Source organism: Haliotis cracherodii, unplaced genomic scaffold (genome assembly GCF_022045235.1).
Source record: "Haliotis cracherodii isolate W230 unplaced genomic scaffold, xgHalCrac1.p SCAF_24, whole genome shotgun sequence".
NCBI classification, from domain to species: Eukaryota; Metazoa; Mollusca; class Gastropoda; order Lepetellida; family Haliotidae; genus Haliotis; species Haliotis cracherodii.
The window spans coordinates 6,003,757-6,026,022 of NW_027266280.1; the positions used below are offsets into that span (position 1 = coordinate 6,003,757).

At 43.6% G+C, this 22,266-nt stretch overlaps 1 protein-coding gene across 4 annotated transcripts in view; it reads left to right on the forward strand.

Annotated features, from left to right (window-relative positions):
• Positions 1 to 21,773, forward strand: part of LOC139472254 (protein unc-13 homolog D-like) — a 65,699-nt gene extending 43,926 nt beyond the window's left edge. For all 4 annotated transcript variants that reach the window (XM_071254645.1, XM_071254646.1, XM_071254644.1 and 1 more), the window contains exons 9-27: positions 1,084 to 1,161; positions 2,016 to 2,116; positions 2,975 to 3,140; positions 5,359 to 5,480; positions 6,137 to 6,227; positions 6,675 to 6,884; positions 6,994 to 7,154; positions 8,537 to 8,663; positions 8,906 to 8,974; positions 9,361 to 9,435; positions 10,340 to 10,444; positions 12,400 to 12,681; positions 13,224 to 13,364; positions 14,134 to 14,166; positions 16,356 to 16,514; positions 17,147 to 17,234; positions 17,344 to 17,506; positions 19,603 to 19,819; positions 20,341 to 21,773. In XM_071254645.1, coding sequence (XP_071110746.1) covers positions 1,084 to 1,161; positions 2,016 to 2,116; positions 2,975 to 3,140; positions 5,359 to 5,480; positions 6,137 to 6,227; positions 6,675 to 6,884; positions 6,994 to 7,154; positions 8,537 to 8,663; positions 8,906 to 8,974; positions 9,361 to 9,435; positions 10,340 to 10,444; positions 12,400 to 12,681; positions 13,224 to 13,364; positions 14,134 to 14,166; positions 16,356 to 16,514; positions 17,147 to 17,234; positions 17,344 to 17,506; positions 19,603 to 19,819; positions 20,341 to 20,481 — 2,529 coding nt within the window. In that variant the 3' untranslated portion in view covers positions 20,482 to 21,773. The remainder of the gene's footprint in view (positions 1 to 1,083; positions 1,162 to 2,015; positions 2,117 to 2,974; positions 3,141 to 5,358; positions 5,481 to 6,136; positions 6,228 to 6,674; positions 6,885 to 6,993; positions 7,155 to 8,536; positions 8,664 to 8,905; positions 8,975 to 9,360; positions 9,436 to 10,339; positions 10,445 to 12,399; positions 12,682 to 13,223; positions 13,365 to 14,133; positions 14,167 to 16,355; positions 16,515 to 17,146; positions 17,235 to 17,343; positions 17,507 to 19,602; positions 19,820 to 20,340) is intronic.
• The last annotated feature ends 493 nt before the right edge of the window (positions 21,774 to 22,266 follow it).

Consider the following 22,266-nt stretch of genomic DNA (forward strand, 5'->3'; position numbering starts at 1 on the left):
CTGTACTTCATGTAAAACTAACCTTGTAAATCATATGACATATTAAACAGAAGGTAGAACTATTCGTTCCTCTCTCTCCCTCTCCACCCCATCCTCTCTCCTTCTCTCTATCTCTACATCTAATCCACCTTCCTCTCTCTCTCGCTCGTCATCACAACTTCTCACTCTCTCTTTTCTCTCTCTCTTTCCATTCCAACCTCTCTCCCTCTCTCTCCATCTCACCCGCCTTCCCCTCTCTCTCTCACACTCTCGCTCGCCATCACAACCTCTCTCCCTCTCTCTCTCCCCATATCCGCCTTCCCCCTCTCTCTCTCCCTCTCCATCCCATCCTCTCTTCCTCTCTCTATCTCTCCATCTCATCCACCTTCCTCTCTCTCTCGCTCTTCATCACAACCTCTCACTGTCTCTTTTCTCTCTCTTCATCCCAACCTCTCTTCCTCTCTACCTCTCTCTCTCATCCGCCTTCCCCCTCTCTCTCGCTCTCCATCACAACCTCTCTCTCTTTTTTTCATCACAACCTCTCTCCCTCGCTCTCCATCTCATCCGTCTTCCCCCTCTCTCTCGCTCTCTAGCACAACCTCTCTCTCCATCTCATCCGCCCCTCTCTCTCTCTATCCATCACAACCTCTCTCCCTCGCTCTCCATCTCATCCGTCTTCCCCCTCTCTCTCCATCACAACCTCTCTCCATCTCATCCGTCTTCCCCCTCTCTCTCCATCACAACCTCTCTCCATCTCATCCGCCTCTCTCCATCTCATCCGCCTCCCCCCTTCTCTCTCTCGGTCTCTCTTTCAATCCCAACCTCCTTCCTTCCCCTCTCACTATCTCTCTCCATCACATCCTCCCTCCTCTCTCTCCCTCTTTATATATAGATAAATACATAGATAGATATTTACTACTCAACTTGTGATGGGGGTAATCAGATGTGTCATAGTATGTAAGTATACGCTTGACATATAGTGAAAATTAGTTTTTCGTTATGTGAGAATTTTAGTTTCTCCACCTCCCGTTCCCTTTCTCCCCCCCCCTCTCTCTCTCTCTCTCTGTGTACAGTATCTGTATCTGTATCTCCTCCTTTGTACAGTCAGGTGCGTGTTTCTCCGTGGAGGACTACCACCAGGTGTCGCTCATCCACCACAAACACGCTGTGAAGATCAACACGGTGAGACAGACCACAATATGTCCTAGTTGTTCATTGTTGTCCGGAATATGTCCATACGCTTTTAATGAAGGAACTGGTAGATCATACATTTATTGCATAATTATTTGTAAACGTCTTCCTTATTTATTTTTTAAAATGAGAACCACATACAGCCGAAAATTGTCAGAAAATACCAATTGTACAACGGGCTGTCAATAAAAAATATATGTTTGGTCATGTAGCCATTACGCACAGTGACTGTCTCCACAGTCATAGGGTCAGGCGTTAATTGATATGCCTGGCAAGATATTTATTTGCTAAAAGTAACATTGTACTTATGTCTTTATTCGGTTTAAAGGCCGTCGCACGTTCAGCAGGATTTATCGCTAAACAAACATCTGAGGACATCCCATTAAGGGTCACGTCAGAACGACCTTTCCTCCAACCAATCAGAGCGTCGCTTACAGATCATGAAAGTGACAGTCGGAATGTGTTTTCTAATCATGCAACCACGAAATATTTTGCACGGGGTATTCCGAACGACAGTTACGGGTTTTATGATTATAGTCATACAATCTATGCCGTGTATAAGAAATTCCAGAATGTTTTTAACAGTTTTAAATTTTTTAATCGAGAATACGTCAAAATATGTTTCGAAGCGTAGTCGCCAGTTTGAAACTAGTGTCGTAAAGTTCGAGAAAGCTGCCTCCTGATTGGCTAATGTCGATTTCTTGTCAGTCATTTCATTGGTCGGTCAAAATTCACGAAAGGTCGTTTTGACGTGACCCGTAATGGGATGTCCACAGATCTTTGTTTAGCGGTAGCGAGAACTAAGATATGATTTTAATGAGATTGTGGGTTTTTTTCATTTTCAGGACTGTACCGACTCTGCGTTTCTGTTGTCTCCGCAAAGTCGACGGATTCTTGACACATTCGCCATAGGAAATAGGATATCCAAGCTCTCCCAGTCCATCCTGTAGGTACTTCACTAGTGCGTGAGTGGGTGTGGTTTTACGCCGCCTTTAGCAATATACAAGCAATATCAAGGAAGGAGACACCAGACATGCGCTATAAACATTGCTCCATGTGGGGAATCGAAACCCAGGTTTTCGGAGTGAAGAGCGAAAGCTTTTACTACAAGGCTACCCCGCTGCTACATTCTTCGTAAATTCATGTTGAGATTAAAAAGAACAGTTGTGTGATGTGTGGACATGAGAGTCATACCGAGTGTATTTAGCCATGTTTAGTTGCATGAGTGAGTGGGTGAGTGAGTATGGTTTCACGCCGCTTTTAGCAATATTCCAGCAATATCACGGCGTTGACACAAGAAATGGGCTTCACGCATTGTACCCACCGGGAAATAATAAATATAAGATGAAATAAAAGCATAGCTCAATCGGAAGTCATAACAGTAGACTCAATCAGATGGCATCACAGAAGAGCACAATTTTATGGCATCACACTAGGCTCAATCAGATGACATCAAAGAAGAGCCTAATTACATGGCATCATACAAGAGCACAATTACATGGCATCACAGATGAGCATAATTACATGGCACCCTACAAGAGCATAATTACATGGCTTCACCGACGCACACAATTACATGGCAGAAGAGTGAGTGAGTGAGGTAATATTCAGCGTCTCATCGGCAGTATCTCAGCCATATAGTGACGATCACCACTGAAGAGCACAAATACATGGCATCACAGAAAAGCATCCTTTGGATGATAAAGCAGCATTGTGTACTCTGAAGACATGTCAGAAGAATAGAATCAGATACCATCCCAGCACGGTATAATCAGTATCAGAGATGTATCTTTTGCATCTGCAGGGATCTGACGGTGCTACTGGAGCTGGTGGCATCCCCGGAGAAAGAGATCCAGTGTCTGTCGGACACGGTGCTGCACAAGTCGCTGGAGGAGGTGCAGATGACGTGGCTGGCGATGCAGGCGTGTGGCCAGGAGCTCACACAGAGGATGCCGTTGTCCGACTCTGAGGTAGTGGGGTGCACGTTCCGCAGTCAATTTACATTCCTAGTTTATAATATCTTCCCGAGGCAAGGGAGTTACCTGACTAAAACAGTCCAGTTTCCAACCTTGCCGAAATAAGCTGGAATTAAGGAGTTATATATAGTTATATATATATATTGGCTGGACTAACGAGTCTATGCATAGTACAATTCAAAATCGCGTAACGAAATCGGTCTGTAAACTGCCGAGCAGATTTCGGTCGATTGCAGGATTTGGAAAGCATGTGTACCGTTAACTTAGTGTCAACAGATATTTTCTAAATCTTTTCATGTTCTTATAACGGGGCTTACGCGATGTGATGACATTCGCGAGATATGACCCATTTTAATACAATATAGGTCTTGATTATCGACCAGAAGGTCTTGACTTGGCCCCGCCATTTTGTTTTAAGCATATGCCTGTGATATGAGAGGTGGAATCTGATTGGTCATTAGGAGGAACATAGAAGGGGCATAACACGTAATAGATACTGGTGGCGCTACGATCGAGCCCAGAAATACAAACCTAGTTCGGCAAGGGTGGAAACTGGACTTTTACAGTCAGCCCACCCCCTTGCCTCGAGAAGATGAGTTTATAAAGAATGGTTTAAGTGAATGAAGCATCAGGACAATGATCATTATAAGCTTTCAGCGGAAGATAAAGCGTCACTTTATATCCGTCTTTAAACGGCGATTTTCCATCATTATGCATTAAATCGGCAGTGTCAAGTCAGACCATAGCTTAAAAAATGTATATACCACGCTTTAAGAAGCTGTGGAACTATAGTTACAAATAGATGACTACCTGAAAATATAGATCTAGATATATGATCATCTGTTGTATGGGTGTCGGCAATTTTCTAGCTTCATCACGTAAGAGGGGTGGTCGGGTAGCCTAGTGGTTAAAGCGTTCGCTCGTCACGCCGAAGACCCGGGTTCGATTCCCGACATGCGTACAATATGTGAAGCCCATTTCTTGTGTCGCGCGCTGTGATATTGCTGGAATATTGCTAAAAGCGGCGTAAAACCATGCTCACGCACTCACTCATCACGTAGACCTGTAGTAATGCAATATTCCAGCTACATGTACATCATGTTGGCCAGCATTCAGCAATATTCCCCAGGAAGTAAGACTAACGGAGCGCCACACACTATACTCCTGCAAAAGAGTTTAGCTTCTCCCCTTATTGTCAACTTCAAAGTATCTCTTGGAACTATCTACATATGATATTGAGATATTTATTTATTGATGCTTAAGATCCCATTGATACCTGCTGAAATGTTGTTGCACAGGAACACTGTATGTTCCGCCGGTGTGTTTTAAGTAGATGTCATCCAATACGATGCAAATAAGCACAGGGAGCAGATGGTAGTCACATAACTGCCGCCATGGAACAGTTACAAAACATGTCAGCAGATCGATCTTGGTGTCTGACTTTCAATATGAGTATGACACTTTCGTCTGAACATTAATACCGTACTCGTGTTTTTTACTGGACATTTTATACGGAAATTTAAGTGATGCTCATTTTGGTCCAGGTGTACATACCAGCCATATAACTTACACAAAGCGTGATGTAAAATTGACACAATTCATAGAGTGTGATAGGCAAGAACATTGCATTACTACAGACCAGTGCATACAGGGGGTTGGCAAGAACATTGCTATCCTGCAGAACAATGCATATTGTTGGATACATATGCCACTGCTATGGCACAGAACACTTCGTATAGTGTTATAGAGAAGAACATTGCCATACTACAAAACAATTCATATAGTGTTAAAGACAAGAACGTTACTTTACTACAGAAGACTTCACGTAGTGTTATAGAGTAGAACATTGCCATACTACAAAATAATTCATATAGTCTTAAAGACAAGAACGTGACTATACTACAGAATACTTCATATAGTGTTATAGAGCAGAACATTGCCATACCACAAAACAATTCATATAGCCTTAAAGACAAGAACGTTGTTATACTACAGAATACTTCATATAGTGTTATAGAGCAGAACATTGCCATACCACAAAACAATTCATATAGCCTTTAAGACAAGAACGTTGTTATACTACAGAACACTTCAGATATAGTTATAGACAAGAACATTATGAAACATTGCTGTTTCCGAGAGGTCATTCTTGAGAGAAGGCATGTTGTTAAATCGCAGTCAATTAGTTGTTCACTGTGAGCCATGGTTTCAGATCTGTCTGTATCGGACCGGCGCCCGGAACTACATCAGCTCCCTGACCAGCAAGCTCCATGAACTGCCGAGTCTCTTCCCTCCGTCAGCAGAGAGTCTTGTCACACTCAAGGGGTCTCTCGGGTAAGCGGCCGGGTGTGCAGTGATCTCTATGTATGGGGGTGGGATGAGGGGAATTGGCGGGGGTGGGGAGATTAATTGTGTCTGGGTGTTTGTTAGGGCTGTAACGATTCACCGATACCTACGATATCAGCGATACTTAGGTACACACGATACTTGAATCGTGAGTTTGTGAGATCGCGATACACTATAAATAGAACATGAACTGATAGTGTTACCTCATGTAATAGCAAAAGTAGCATAGCGCCACCTGTAAGCATGGTGGAACACAAGGACGTTGTTGCTGAGGACGCGCCGACTAGCTGTTACATTTAATAATCATCCATCCATTTAAAACTGTTTTGTTCTTGTGGTTGTCTTTGCTAAGAGTTTTGAGATACCAATAAATAAATGTAAAAAGAAACAGGTCTTAATTAATTAATTCAGTGGTTTAATCATTTCTTACTAACGTATGTGGTGTATCGTGATACCAGTAGTATCGTATCGTGATACGAATCGTATCGCATAATACTCGGCGGTACTCAGCTCTAGTGTTTGGTGGGTGTTTGGATGGTGGTTGGGGTGGTGGGTTGTGGTTCGGGTGGGAGGTATGCTACAGCCTGGCCATATAACATCCCTATTCTACAATCTGACTATTAATCATTATCTTAATTCCACAGTCTAGCCATACATCTCCTCGAGCTGGATCTCTGGGACTCGTCGTCTTCAACACAAAATGAACTCGCAGATAAGCTTCTCCAGAAATTACAGGTACTAATCGCGTTAAAGACTGTATACCACAGGTTATCAGTTAAGTCGGGGGCACGGGAGTCGAAGTCGTCCAAGGCGCTCCAATACATGCAACAGTTGCTTCCCTTACGTGGGCCAGAACCCGATGAACCCTCCTTGGTCCGCCCTGATTATGTTTGTAGGTAGGTCAGCACCATAACCTTGCTCGTGTGTTTCACCAAAATGGCAAATATCTAAAGACGTGCATAACTTTGGGCTTTCCTCCGACATGAAGCTGAGACGTCATGATATAACTCTTCAAAGCGGCGTTAAACCAAATTAAACCAACTTACACTATCAGATAGGTCAAACGAGACATGTCACACAATGACACAGTATAAGGTCACACGTGTTGCGCAAATTAAGATCAATGTATGTATCTACGCATATCCATTACCTGTGTTATCTTAACTATCTGCTGTTTTCCAGTCGGACATTGACCTTTGGATGACGGAAAAGCTCCAGGAGGTCTACTCGCACAAGAAGGTCAAGGACTCGGTGATACCGGAAATGGAATCCCTGACCGAGTCAATCAGGTCTCTGGCCTCTCATTGCAGTCCCCTAGGGGTCATTACCAAGTTCTACGGTCCCCTGGGGGTGAAGTATTACAGGGTTGTTGCATTCAGAACGGAGAGAAAGGTAGGCGTGAACGAAAGATGCTACGGTTACTATCAAAACTCATTTCCACAGAGAAACAAGTGGGATTTTTCAATTGCTTTGATGACTCAATGCCGTCCTGTATCCGCAGTTGTCGACGACAGCTCGCGAGATGATGTTAGAGATGGACAAGTACATGGTGCGCTATCACAACTTCCCCGTCAACATCGCTCAGAGCAGCCGCCACTCCCTCGCCCTCTACTTCGCCATCAGGAAGTTCTACCTCCTCATCAGGGAGGGGCTCACAGACAGGTGATATATGCACCACGCAGACAGCTGATACATGCACCACACAGACAGCTGATACATGCACAACACAGACAGGTGATACATGCACCACGCAGACAGCTGATACATGCACCACGCAGACAGGTGATACATGCACAACACAGACAGGTGACACATGCACCACACAGACAGGTGACACATGCACCACACATACAGGGGATACATGCACCACACAGACAGCTGATACATGCACCACACAGACAGGTGATACATGCACCACATGCACCACACAGACAGGGGATACATGCACCACACAGACAGGTGACACATGCACCACACAGACAGGGGATACATGCACCACACAGACAGGTGATACATGCACCACACAGACAGGTGACACATGCACCACACAGACAGGGGATACATGCACCACACAGACAGGTGATACATGCACCACACAGACAGGGGATACATGCACCACACAGACAGGGGATACATGCACCACACAGACAGGTGATACATGCACCACACAGACAGGGGATACATGCACCACACAGACAGGGGATACATGCACCACACAGACAGGTGATACATGCACCACACAGACAGGGGATACATGCACCACACAGACAGGTGATACATGCACCACACAGACAGGTGATACATGCACCACACAGACAGTGGATACATGCACCACACAGACAGGTGATACATGCACCACACAGACAGTGGATACATGCACCACACAGACAGGTGATACATGCACCACACAGACAGGGGATACATGCACCACACAGACAGTGGATACATGCACCACACAGACAGGTGATACATGCACCACACAGACAGGGGATACATGCACCACACAGACAGGGGATACATGCACCACACAGACAGGTGATACATGCACCACACAGACAGGGGATACATGCACCACACAGACAGTGGATACATGCACCACACAGACAGGTGATACATGCACCACACAGACAGGGGATACATGCACCACACAGACAGGGGATACATGCACAACACATCAGTAACTCTGCCGTCTCCCCCTCCGGGACTTGCACCACTCAGACAGGTGATACATGCACCACACAGACAGGTGATACATGCACCACACAGACAGGGGATACATGCACAGCACATCAGTAACTCTGCCGTCTCCCCCTCCGGGACTTGCACAACACAGACAGGTGATACATGCACCACACAGACAGGTGATACATGCACCACACAGACAGGAGATACATGCACGACACATCAGTAACTCTGCCGTCTCCCCCTCCGGGACTTGCACAACACAGACAGGTGATACATGCACCACACAGACAGGTGATACATGCACCACACAGACAGGGGATACATGCACAACACATCAGTAACTCTGCCGTCTCCCCCAGGGACATGTTCCGCCTGACCATCAGTCAGTACCAACGCTGGTTCCAGGAATCTCTGGTGTTCTGGCTGCAGACCTTCAAGACAGAGTGTATGACCCGGATGGAGAAGGCACTGGAAATAGACAAGGATGTGAGTTGTTTGTGACAGAGGTGTGAATGATGTGTGACATAGGTGTGAATGATGTGTGACATAATTTCGTGAAAGAAATGTAAATAAACTGTGGATCCTTTCTTTTGGACCATGCGAGTGACTGTTCTGTGAATCAAGTATGACAGCAGTATGCATGTGTGTTTATAATGTCAATAATGTCACAACAATGTGACTGGGATGTTGATATTGTGCTGCCAGACTAATCCTGTTAATTGTTCCAGGTTGTGTTGGTGACATCACTGGTGAAATTCTCCAACTCGTCCGTGGATGTCCTGTCCTGCTTTGCAAAGGTTCGTTTCCCCACATCAAATTTGTGAACCTGCCCGTTCCATTGGATTATTACCGCACTGATTCTGCTCGTCGTGTTTTGTTTGTTTGTTGTTTAACGCCGCAGTCACCAATATTCCAGCTATATGACGGCGGTCTGCAAATAATCGAGTCTGAACCAGACAATCCAGTGACTGACATCATAAGCATCTATCCACGTAATTGGGATACGATGACATGCATCAACCTAGTCAGCGAGCCTGACCGATCCCGGGTCTCTTACGACAAGTTTGGTCGCCTTTTACGGCCAGCATGGGTTGCTGTAGACCAATTGTAACCCGGATCTTCACGGGGGGCTCGTCATGTAGTAATTCTGCCTGTACTAACCCAGTGTGTGTCTTCCCATCAGATTACCCAGGAGTGGCGGGAGATTGACTTCAAGGACCCGGATTCCGTGGTCATGGGCGTCACCAAGATCACTGACGTGAGTAATGTCATCCTAACACGAACGTTACTGGTGACGTTTTGTTTGTTTGTTTGTTTGTTTGTTGTTTAACGCCGCACTCACCAATATTCCAGCTATATGAGGGCGGTCTGTAAGTAATCGAGTCTGGACCAGACAATCCAGCGATTGACATCATTGGATCGATGACATGCCTCAACCAAGTCAGTTAGGCTGACCACCCGTTAGTCGCAAACATAGTCGCCTCTTATGGCAAGCATGGGTTGCTTAAGACTTTTTCTACCCCGGATCTTCACGGGTCTACTGGTGACGTAAACGTGCCAATGGTTCAATGGTTTAGTTGCAGTTGTATTCAGCTTGTACAGTTACCAACGCTGACATGTCACCTTTGTTTCTACTGTCTACTGGACATGTGATACGTGTATTTGAACAACCAATAGGTCACGTGTGTTTGTACAGCTGATACATCACTAGGGGTTCTACAGGTGATAACCGTCTCCGTGGTCTAGTGGTAGAGCGTCCGCTCGGAGAGCAGAAGGTCCGGTGTTCAATCCCCGGTCGCGTCATACTAATAGACGTAAGAAGATGTTAACCTGCCTGGGGCTAAAACAAGGACTGGTCGGCTCGGAGTCAGTATACTGTATCTTAATGGGGTATTTATGCTGAACTGTGGCATGGTATCTCAGTGGGTTAGCACTATAAGATCGGCATTAGTCCGGACTAGTACAAGCAGCCACACACACACTCTCTCTCTCTCACACACACACACACACACACACAAACGCGCACGCACGCACGCACGCACGCACGCAGTCACACACACACACGTGCATGCATGTCGCTATAAAAGTGCAATATTCTTGGGCGCGACCTTAAACCCCATTTCACCACCTCTGCAGATTATCTATCACTTGTGTTTCTACAGCTAATCTGTGACGGTGCCCGTCTGTATGCTGACAAGATTCACACCATTCTGGAGAGGAACTGCTATTACGACCAACAGGAAGAACAATTTGATGTCAACGACAGAGTATGTAACCCACCTTCTATTTGCCTATTGGTGTTTACATGATGCACATGTAAACCTTCTAATACTTATGGGGCACGTTGTATTGTATACTTCCCAGGGGGATGAGAATGAAAATCGAGTGCTTCTGACTGGTGTAATAGTGGATGGATTCGGCGCATTATTAATGTTATTGTTGCTGGTAGTAGTGGTAGTGGTAGTAGATCGTCAAGGCAACCTTAATCATATTTCTGTCACATGTACACGTATGTTCTATGTATGGATGAATCACGTGGTTGTGTTGAAAGATGGAGACCCCGAACGGCTGGAGGTATCAATCCACAACTGTCAGATACAAATTTAAATACCTTGGTACATGTTTGTCAACTTCTTGTGTGACCCTTCCTATACGCTAACGTAGTCATGATAAACACAAATATATTATCTCTTACACGACCAAAACAGTAAATGAGAGTGAGAGTATTAATACGTCCCCTCGGACCTACAATAACCTGTCGTGCACTCTCGTATTATTACCTTCATCATGCTCTGAGTACATCTAGCTTCCTTCATTCTCTACAGCTGATGTTAACTTCCTTCAATCTCTACAGCTGATGTTCACTTCCTTCATTCTCTACATCTGATGTTAACATCCTTCATTTTCTACATCTGATGTTAACTTCCTTCATTCTCTACAGCTGATGTTAACTTCCTTCATTCTCTACATCTGATGTTAACATCCTTCATTCTCTACATCGGATGTTCACTTCCTTCATTCTCTACAGCTGATGGTTAACTTCCTCCATTCTCTACAGCTGATGTTCACTTCATACATTCTCTACAGCTGATGTTAACATCCTTCATCCTCTACAGCTGATTGATAACTTCCTTCATTCTCTACAGCTGAAGGTTAATATCCTTCATTCCCTACAGCTGATGTAAACATCCTTCATTCTCTACATCTGATGTTAACTTCCTTCATTCTCTACAGCTGATGGTAAACTTCCTTCATTCTCTACATCTGATGGTAAACTTCCTTCATTCTCTACAGCTGATGTTAACATCCTTCATTCTCTACATCTGATGTTAACTTCCTTCATTCTCTACAGCTGATGGTTAACTTCCTCCATTCTCTACAGCTGATGTTAACTTCCCCCATTCTCTACAGCTGATGGTAAACTTCCTTCATTCTCTACAGCTGATGGTAAACTTCCTTCATTCTCTACAGCTGATGTTAACATTCTTTATTCTCTACATCTGATGTTCACTTCCTTCATTCTCTAAAGCTGATGGATAACTTCCTTCATTCTCTACAGCTGATGTTAACATCCTTCATTCTCTACATCTGATGTTCACTTCCTTCATTCTCTACATCTGATGGATAACTTCCTTCATTCTCTACATCTGATGGATAACTTGTTTGATTCTCTACAGCTGATGTTAACTTCCTTCGTATAAATGCTATTTCCATGGCTCTCATAAACAAAAATATCCAATATCAATAGAGATGATAACACTGCTTCATATACTGCTCTAACTATTGAGCCAAAGAATCACCATACAGTCTTTTATTATTTTACTACGGTAACATATTTGAGATGTACATGTTTCATTTCTAACACGCTTTATAATGTCCTCAACAAACTATGAACAATACATACGTTTAAATGTACTACTAGTGTGTGGTTGGCAACAAGCTTGTGTAAGTTAAACAAAAACAAACAAAAAAACTTCTTTATTATGTACTATATACTTCAGTGTGAAAGACACAAATTGTCTCCTTTTATCGCAAGTGTCTAGCCCGTACACAAACTGTTGACGTCCGTTTTACGTTATTTCAACACTGACAAGGCAAAATAATCTCTATTATTCACCTCGTGAAAATATCTCCTTTCCACCGTCACTCGATGAGAGAAACATGATATTTCACTAGACACAGGAAATATGCTCTATTCCTTCATGTTGTTCTTTGTGTCCAGCTGTGCATCACCCTGAACAACATCGAGCACGTGCGCCAGTACCTGAATCATCTCCCCGAGCTGTTGGAGTGGGAGGGGGTGGGACAGTCACAGTCGGCGCGTCACGAGGACGCCAAGATCGGCAAGCAGTCCTTGATGACCCTGAAACGTCTGACTACCACCGCCAACCAGGACATCCTCATGAAAAGTTCGTTCCTGCTCCGGGAGATCGCGGTCAAGATGAAGACCAACGTTCAGAAACTCATGGACATGTTCATTGTCAAGACCCCCGCGAAGGTTTCGGTAAGCTACGTCAAGGGACTCATTGTTGTCAAGGCTCCCGTGAAGGCCTTTGTAAGTTCAGTCAATGTCAATCAGTCAATCTCTCAAACCCCTTGACACTCTTTTGAGTGAGTGAGTGAGTTGGGTTTAACGCCGCGTTTAACAGTATTCCAGTTATATCGCGGCGTGTCAGCTTAATGTGGGAGGAAAGCCCGAAGTGATGCAGGTTTCAGACGTTTATCACAAAGGTGAAACCCACGAGCAGGGGTATGGTGCTGACAAACCTAGAAACATAATCGATTTTAGCTCTATTCCAGCAATATCATGGAGAGGGGCACCACAAATGATTTTCACACAATTTACCCATGTCGGGAATCGAACTGGCGTGACGAGGGAACGCGTTACTACTTGGCCACCCCCAACATTCCATTACCATACGAGAACATTAATGACATATTTAGAAAATGGCCGCAATCAACCGACTCATTCTGACACTCGAACCCACAATCAGACACTCTTTTGAACTCGTTAATGTAATGTCCTTTCTATGACCTCAACTACAGGCTGTAGACAAGACAATTGGATACCTGTCTACCAACTTGCAGACTCTAGACGACCGTCTAATGACGTCTATTTATCCCAAGATGATCGAGGAGCTGTGGGAGGTCGTACTGCAGATATTCTATGAACAGATGCAAATTGGGGTAGGTGGACTACCATCTTCAATCTAATGCTGGATTCTGTGCCACATTCGGTGATTACGAGACAAAGGGCACAAAGAATGGAGTGAGTATAGTTTTACGCGACTGGAGTAGTGTTCTAATCCATTAAAACGAAAAGCTGTATGCAACAGAATGGAGGTCATTTTTTTAAAGGGCCGTCTTTTTTATATTGTGGCGGGGATGGGATTTTATCGAAAATAAGAAATTGTCCCCACAATTCTTTGAAAAATAACTATCCTTCATATTTTTGGAAAATTAGAAATTGTCTCAACAAAAATTACATTGGTGAAAAAAACATATTTTGGCTCATAGTTTTATTTAAAATCATACCTGTTGTAATTTTCAAAATTGTTTCTCTCCCAGTTTATATATTTGATTAGACAATTAATTTAATTGGGCATTCATTTATAGCATTCTGCCATTCGAATCAGACATAAGCCTAACTATAGTGGGATTGGATCCAGGATATTCATCAGAAATAATGATGGTAATAATAACCATTAACTATATGTAGATCACCAAGTATGGGTATGTATACTGCTTAAAAAAATTAAAGAACATCCTTTTTTGCAATACCCACCAGCTAGATTAACAGATTAACTATAGTAAAATGAAAATATTGGATTTCTTTAACTTATTTTAAGTAATTTATGTTATAAAGGCAATATCAAACTGGTTATTACCGCAAATAGTAATAATAATAATAATAATAATAACACGAGATGATTGTACTTTCCTACTTCTGTTCCAGCAAAAGCCAGACTACTACGAACACATGAAGAGGGTAAGGCGCATCATTGTACATCCTGTTGAACTTCACAGATTCACGGCTACCAAATTTACAAATATAATCAAAGAATGTGTCTTTGGAGACAAGGGGCACGGGTGGCCCAGTCGTCTAAGGTGCCGCGATTGGCTGTGCAGAGTTGCGTCCCTTGGGCATGCTAGAAACCGTTAATTGTCGGTTCGAATCCCGGTTCGCCCCAATTATGTTTCTAGGTTTGTCAGCACCATACCCGTGCTCGTGCGTTTCACCGAACTGGTAAACGTTTGAGACCTGCATCACTTCGGGCTTTCCTCCCACATTAAGCCGACATGCCTTGATATAACTGAAATACCGTTAAATGCGGCGTTAAACTCAACTCACTCACTCTTTGGAGACAGCAAGCCCATCGAATCCCGTGTTATATATCTCACTGCAGACTATTAAAGGGAGACTATTCCGCACAGTTTGTTGCCCATTTATTTTTTTCTTGTAAATGTTCATTCTATGATTGAAACGTTGTCTCTATTTAAGCCAATATAGTGTTTTTGAGACCGGCTAACACTAAAAAATTTAAATAAGAAACAAGATAACTCTATTAAATGAAATTTGGCCGACTTTGTTTTACCATGAGGTGAAATGAAAAAAAACACACACGAGATTTAAAAAGGCTGGTCGTAAGATATCTTTCGATATGTTGCCTTCTCTTCCATTCATTTGTAGCAGTACTTGTTTATTTTTTTCCAACATCTATGTTGAATTTTAGGCCAGAATGTTTGTAAATCAACTAATAAAAAATAGGGAACTTTACCTGAATGATAAACCAACTCTCAAAAACTAAGAAGTGTTTCAATGGCTTGAATACAACTTTCCGGGACTGAGAGTTTTCCTTAGCTTGCTACGCTTTAAGTACCCGTGTTCCTTTGTCGTGGACCCGTGAAGTTCCGGTGTAGAATAGGTCTTCAGCAACTGATGCTTGCTGTAAAAGGCGACAATGTATTGGAGAAAACACGCTCACGAGGTTTTGGTAGACAGAGCCCTGGGGAGAGAAATTTTCCCGACCCCCAGGCCATGCTCTGTCTACCAAAACCGAGGGAAAGTGTTTTTCCATAGTTATAAACCGAAAAAAGAAACTTAAACATTTATCAACATTTTTATGTTTCGAACATACTTTCCATGAACCTTAGGAAAAGCGCGTAAAATATCGGTTGCTGGCGTACGGATCTTGAAAAGGACATTCTAAAAACCAGTAAAGATAATCAACACCTTTGTAGCCTCGTGGTACACTCATTAGGCTACAGATATGAAAGTTGCGAGTTCAATCCTCGGGAATATAAAGAAAACATTTGTCATTTGATTTTACATTTCATTACATGTTACAATCTGAACGGAAGTTATATTAATAAAATACCCATGACATTATATAAAATCCCTGGGATGTTATAGCAAATATGACTTGAATATCCTATAAAAACCCTGGGATATTATATAAAATCCCAGGGACATTACAACGTCCCTGTTTATGAGATTTAATCCGACTGGAAAGTAAAACCTCACAATAGGTTTTAATGCCTATAGAAAGAAGTCTCTTACTTAATAGCGATCCCAGTGAATAGGTTTATAAGCTTGTCGTAAGAGGCGACTAACGGGATCGGGTTGTCAGACTCGCTGACTTGGTTGATACATGTCACCGTATCCCAATTGCGTGGATCGATGCTGGTGATGTCAATCACTGGATTGTCTCGTCCAAACTCGATTATTTATAGACCGCCGTCGTATTGCTGAGTGGGGTGTTAAACAACAAACAAACAAATCCTTGAATACACAATGCCATTTAATAAGTTGTCAAATGTAACTAACGTTATATTTGGGATAACACTTTCTTAGTAAAGTACAGATTCTAGTACTTTTTAGGGTTGAGTGCCGTCCGGGATTCGAACCCACACCTGCCAGGGTGAGGCACCTAATCGCCAGCACACAAAGTCAGCGATCTAACCCACTCAGCCACCGAGGCTTCCACAAAAATGGAAGTCCGACAACTGGAAGCCTCGGTGGCTGAGTGGGTTAGATCGCTGACTTTGTGTGCTGGCGATTAGGTGCCTCACCCTGGCAGGTATATATATTTAGTTATAACATTAACAAATATAACATTAGTTAAACAAATCCTCGTTGTGGGTACAGACTCGCTTCATCTTCTGGTCTGGTTTCAGCGCCTGGGTGCCCTGACTACGTTCTTCCTGAGTTGTGGGTTGGAGGAGAAATTAGCCCAGGGTGCGGCGGAAGCACAGTTGAGGTCTCGCATCCATCTTAACTGTCAGCACACTGGGATTCTCATGCAGGAATACTTCCAAGGCCTAGCTAATGGAATGGTAATACATATATTTTACCCTGTTGATCTTGATGCTATTCAGGGCCCCTTCCACCCTACCCCTCCCACCCTACCCCTCCTCCCTCACGGGGAAGAGAGCTGACGGACACCCTTTAGGTTGTCTTGGTGGATCTATCTACCCATGTCAGGTACAAAAGCCACCCTGTTGCCGTAATTGCCCGTATAGGTATCGTTTTGGAGTACAAATTTGGAAATGAATATTCACTAATGCGTAGTTCGACCCGTTGCTAAAACAGACGAATAAATACCATCTCGGTCTAGATTCCACGCCCATGTCAACTCAACAGTCTTAAAGTACTACTTACAATAAGGAGGTCTACTTGGCATTTATTTCAGTCATCAATACCATCAATAAAATCGCTTTTTATCAAACAAAGATATTATCGATAAGGTTTATTATCCTCTCTGTTTATGAAATAGCCCCATAAGAACACGACAATTTAGACTCTCTGTCTCAGTGAGTGATGAAATAGCCCCTCAAGCAACTCGATCGGACGGCATCTCATCTCTCTCTCTCTCTCTCTCTCTCTCTCTCTCTCTCTCTCTCTCTCTCTCTCTCTCTCTCTCTCTCTCTCTCTATCTAAACTGTAAGAACGCCCATTACTGATTCAGAGCACACCTCCAGAATACCTGGGTCATCTGGCGATCAAGGCCGCCTACGTGGAGGAGACCAAGGGTATGGTCACAATAGGAGTTAAAGGTACGTCACTTTCAGACAGTCGCAAATAACACATTTCCCTCCGTTATTTCATCACGTGTCACGCTGCCCTAATGTAGTCCCAATCTCACCGGAAGTGTCTGTTCCACAGTGATGCGGGCAAGTGACCTGCCTGGACTGGACAACAGTGGCCTGAGTGACCCTTACGTCTTGATGAATCTCCAGCCACCCAATCTGTTTCACAACGTCAAGCCTGCCCGGACCAAAGTGGTGGAGAAAACTCTCAACCCTATATTCAATGAGTCCTTTCAGTTGTAAGTACCCTTCTTGTGGCTGCCACGGTGTCTAAGTATTGGAGAAAACACTTTCCCTCGGTTTTGGTAGACAGAGCATGCCCTGGGGAGAGGGAAAAACCAAGGGGGTCGTTTTTCCCGACCCCCAGGCCATGCTCTGTCTACCAAAACCGAGGGAAAGTGTTTTTTCCATAGTTATAAACCGAAAAAAAGAAACTTAAAACAACATTTATCAACATTTTTATGTTTCGAACATACTTTCCATGAACCTTAGGAAACGCGCGTAAAATATCTGTTGCTGGCGTACGGATCTTGAAAAGGACATTCTAAAAACCAGTGTAGCTGATAAACACCTCTGTAGCCTCGTGGTACACTCACTGGGCTACAGATATGAAAATCGCGAGTTCGATCCTCGGGAATATAAAGACAGCAGTTCCATTTTGATTTTACATTTCATTACATGTTACAATCTGAACGGAAGTTACATTAATAAAATACCCAGGACATCAAATAAAATCCCCTGGTTATTATAGCAAATATGACTTGAATATCCTATAAAATCCCAGGGACATTACACCGTCCCTGTTTATGAGATTTAACCCGACTGGAAAGTAAAACCTCACAATAAGTTTTAATGCCTATAGAAAGAAGTCTCTTACTTAACTTACTTAATAGCGATCCCAATGAATAGGTTTATAACTAACGATCCCGCCATCTACGCTTGAGCCAATCTCATTAAAATCAGATCTTAGTTCTCGCTATCGCTAAACAAAGATCTAAGGACATCCCATTACGGGTCACGTCAGCACCACCTTTCATCCGACCAATCAAAGCGTCGCTTACCAGATCATGAAAGTGGCAGTCGGAATGAATTTTCTAATCATGCAACCTCGAAAACTTTAACACGGGGTATTCCGAACGACAGTTACGGCCCGTACGACTGATCCCGTCAAAATTATCGTCCATCTCTCGATTCCGTGGTATAAACATTTGAACGGAGGACGCGTTGCACAGTTCGTAGGAAGCAGTGCCATACACTCTCAACCATATATTAGACATTCCGGAATATTCGTTTGTTCAGTTTTCGAAATATTAATCGAGAACTGTGTCAATATATTTTTCAAGCGTAGACAGAAATGGAATTCGTTACTTGAAACGAGTGCCGTCAAGCTCGAGAAAGCTGCTTTCTAATTGGCTGATGTCGACTTGGCTGATGTCCTTTCAGTCGTCGGTCAAAGTTCGCGAAAGGTCGTCCTGACGTGACCCGTAATGGGATGTCCTCAGATCTTTGTTTAGCGGCAGCGAGAACATAGATCTGATTTTAATGAGATTGCGCTTGCGCCGACCCGTAACTGTCAAAGGCATTTTACGGGCGTGAAAACCCCCACGTTATGTCTACAATGATAAACAGACCAACCGATTGCATTAAGACGCATTGACAAGATGAACCAGATGAAGTTTAAGGATTTGTTAACACTAGACAATACTGTCCAAGCTAAATCATCAAGGATTTAAATACGCAATTACCTGTGCAGATCCAGGTTAGAATAGCAATCAACCCAGGCTCGATTATTTACAGACCGCCGCCATATAGATGGAATATTGCTGAGTGCGGCGTTAAGCAAACAAACAAACAAATAATCAATTACCTGTTCGACCCACACAGCGTGACACACAGGTGTCCCTACACTTTCAGTATCATTTCATCAGTTCTCTTTTGTGAGTAGAATGTGTATGAAAAATTACTTTGTCAATTTTAGTATTTTTTCTTTTTATCATCATCGCATCGAGGAACTGTGATAAATGGCTCTGAGTGCACTGTAATCCCCATCATGACATCACCTTCTTAGCAAACAGATGGACATCACCATAAGTTAAAAAAAGAGCATTTAATCATCAGATGTTATGTTACTTCTTTTGAATAATATATGCGAGAATGAACATTTAAAAAACAACAACTATACCACGACACAAACGCCCCATGTAACCAAGTTATGTCCCCTTGATACATTTCCCAACGCAACGACAAGGTAAGTAGTCGTCCCTCAATGATTTAAATACCATTGATTTTGACGTGTAGTTTATTTTACAAAAAACACTTCTACTTGTCTTGGCAGCCCGAATATTCCTTCCAGTCTGTTGACTGAACCTGGCGCGTGCATCCTCTTCTCCGTCCTCGACCACGACTACATGGTGTCCGACGACTTTGCCGGCGAAGTGGCCTTAAACATTTCGGCGCTTCATCCAATCAGAGACGAGGAATACCTTGACTCCACCCCTGTTGTCATGATGCCCCTGAAACGACCTCAACACGTCGCGGACGGCCCTTTCCAGGTAAGGCATTCACGTCATCAACGGACGTTTGAGTGAGTGAGTGAGTTGGGTTTAACGCCGCTTTTAACAGTATTCCAGTTATATCACGGCGTGTCAGCTTAATGTGGGAGGAAAGCCCGAAGTGATGCAGGTATCAGACGTTTACCACTAAGGTTAAACCCACGAGCTCGGGTATGGTGCTGACAAACCTAGAAACATAATCAGGGCGAACCGGCAACGCACGTTTGAAGTGAGTTTGGTTTTACGCCGATTTTAGCTCTATTCCAGCAATATCATGGAGAGGGGCACCACAAATGATTTTCACACAATTTACCCATGTCGGGAATCGAATTGGCGTGACGAGGGAATGCTTTACTACTTGGCCACACCCAACATTCCATTACCATACGAGAACATTAATGACATATTTAGAAAATGGCCGCAATCAACCGACTCATTCTGACATGTAAATGTCTGAAAAGTTGTCTGGGTATGATCTACTAAATTTCTCAAGTGACTGTCACGTGACTGTCTTGTTGCAGGTGCTGGAGGAAAGAAGTTCGTGGGATAAAGAAGCGAAAGGCTTCGTGACGGACAGGTTGAAATATATCATCAACCAGCCCCGAAGGCGTGGGAAAATTTCTCAAAACTCCTTATTTTCCTTCTTCGGTCTCGCTACTTGAAGCTTTGTGGACGAACACATGGGTTCTCAGCTCGGCTTCTCGTGGCTACGATGTGCGCATGACTGGAAGTGTCTATAGGGTGGTTATGATGGAAAGGGAGACCACCTCAGATATGGTCGAAGAGAAGAGAAATAAGACATTAGGCGTATGAGTGACTGTACTGGTTCTTGTACGTTTAAGGACTGGACTCCGACTTAACTTGGTTACTTTCTCACTATGGTAAATTAACCTAGCTTGGCCCACACAAATGCAATGTGTATGCATCAGATAACTCAACACTAAGCTATTCTAGTAGTGGTTTGATGCAGACCAAAAGTTTGGAACAGTAACGTCAACATTATGCTCAGGTGGCATCAGATATGTGAACAATATGATCAATTAGCATCAGCACTATGTTCAGTTAGCATTTTAGGATGCCTATGGTAGCACCTGTAGTACTGTCTTCACAGTCGATACATGCATTATATGGACCATCTTCCCGAGGCAAGGGAGTTAACTGACTATAAAAGTCCAGCTTCCACCCTTGCCGAACTAGGCTGGTATTATGGAGTTACGTTTTGGCTGGACTAACAAGTCTATGTATAGTCCAATCACAATCACACAACGAAATCGAAATCCGGTTCGTAAACTGTGGTGCAGATTTCGGTCGATTGCAGGATTTGCAAATCATTTGCAAGGCCAACTCGTTATCAACAGATCTTTTAAAAAAAATTCAGGTTTTTAATCAAGGTGCTCACGTGATTTGATGCATTTCGAGATGTAATACCCGTTTTATCGCAATATAGATCTTGATTATCGATCAGATCGTCTTGACTGGGCGCCGCCGTTTAGTTTGAGTGAGTGAGTGAGTATGGTTTTACGCCGCTTTTAGCAATATTTCAGCAATATCACGGCGGGGGACACCAGAAATGGGCTTCACACATTGTACCCATGTCGGGAATCGAACCCGGGTTTTCGGCGTGACGATAGAACGCTTTAACCACTAGGCTACCCGACCGCCCCCCGTTTAGTTTGAAGCAAATGCATGTGATGCGAGAGGTGGAATCTGATTGGTCCATAGAAGAGGCATAGAAGGGACATAACTCGTAATAGCCACTGGTGACGCTACGATTCAAGCATAGTTCGGAAAAGTCAGTTAACACTCTTGCCTCGGGAAGATGTATATGGACTGAAAACTGGTCCAATATACCCGATGTTCTCCATCCCGGTTTTGAGGAAATGTGCAATATGTATATAGATTTTTTATCTAATTTATCTCCGCGTTGTCCCCTGTTGAACATCATGTTGTGGGTCTTTGCATAATAAAATCAACCTCAAAATAACAAAATAATTTATATTGTGTGACGACGAAGAAGCATTCCGATATAAAACGTGCGAGTGAATGTTGGCTTAGTCCATGTCAGCAATGTTCTAACGATATCAGGGGGCACGGGTGGCCCAGTTGTCTGAGGCGCCGCGATTCGCTGTGCAGATTTGCGTCCCTTTGGCCCTATGATTGTGGGTTCGAATCCCGATTCGCCCCAATAATGTTTCTAGGTTTGTCAGCACCATACCCGTGATCGTGGGTTTCACCGAAGTGGTAAACGTCTGAGACCTGCATCACTTCGGGCTTTCTTCCCACATTAAGCCGACACGCCGCGCTATAACTGGAATACAGTTAAAGCGGCGTTAAACCCAACTCACTCATGCACTCACCCAACGATATCACGGCCACGTGTAAAACATTAAGTCTGGGTCAGGCAAACCAGTCGCTAGCAACACTCGGAGAAAATCGGGAGGGTCGTC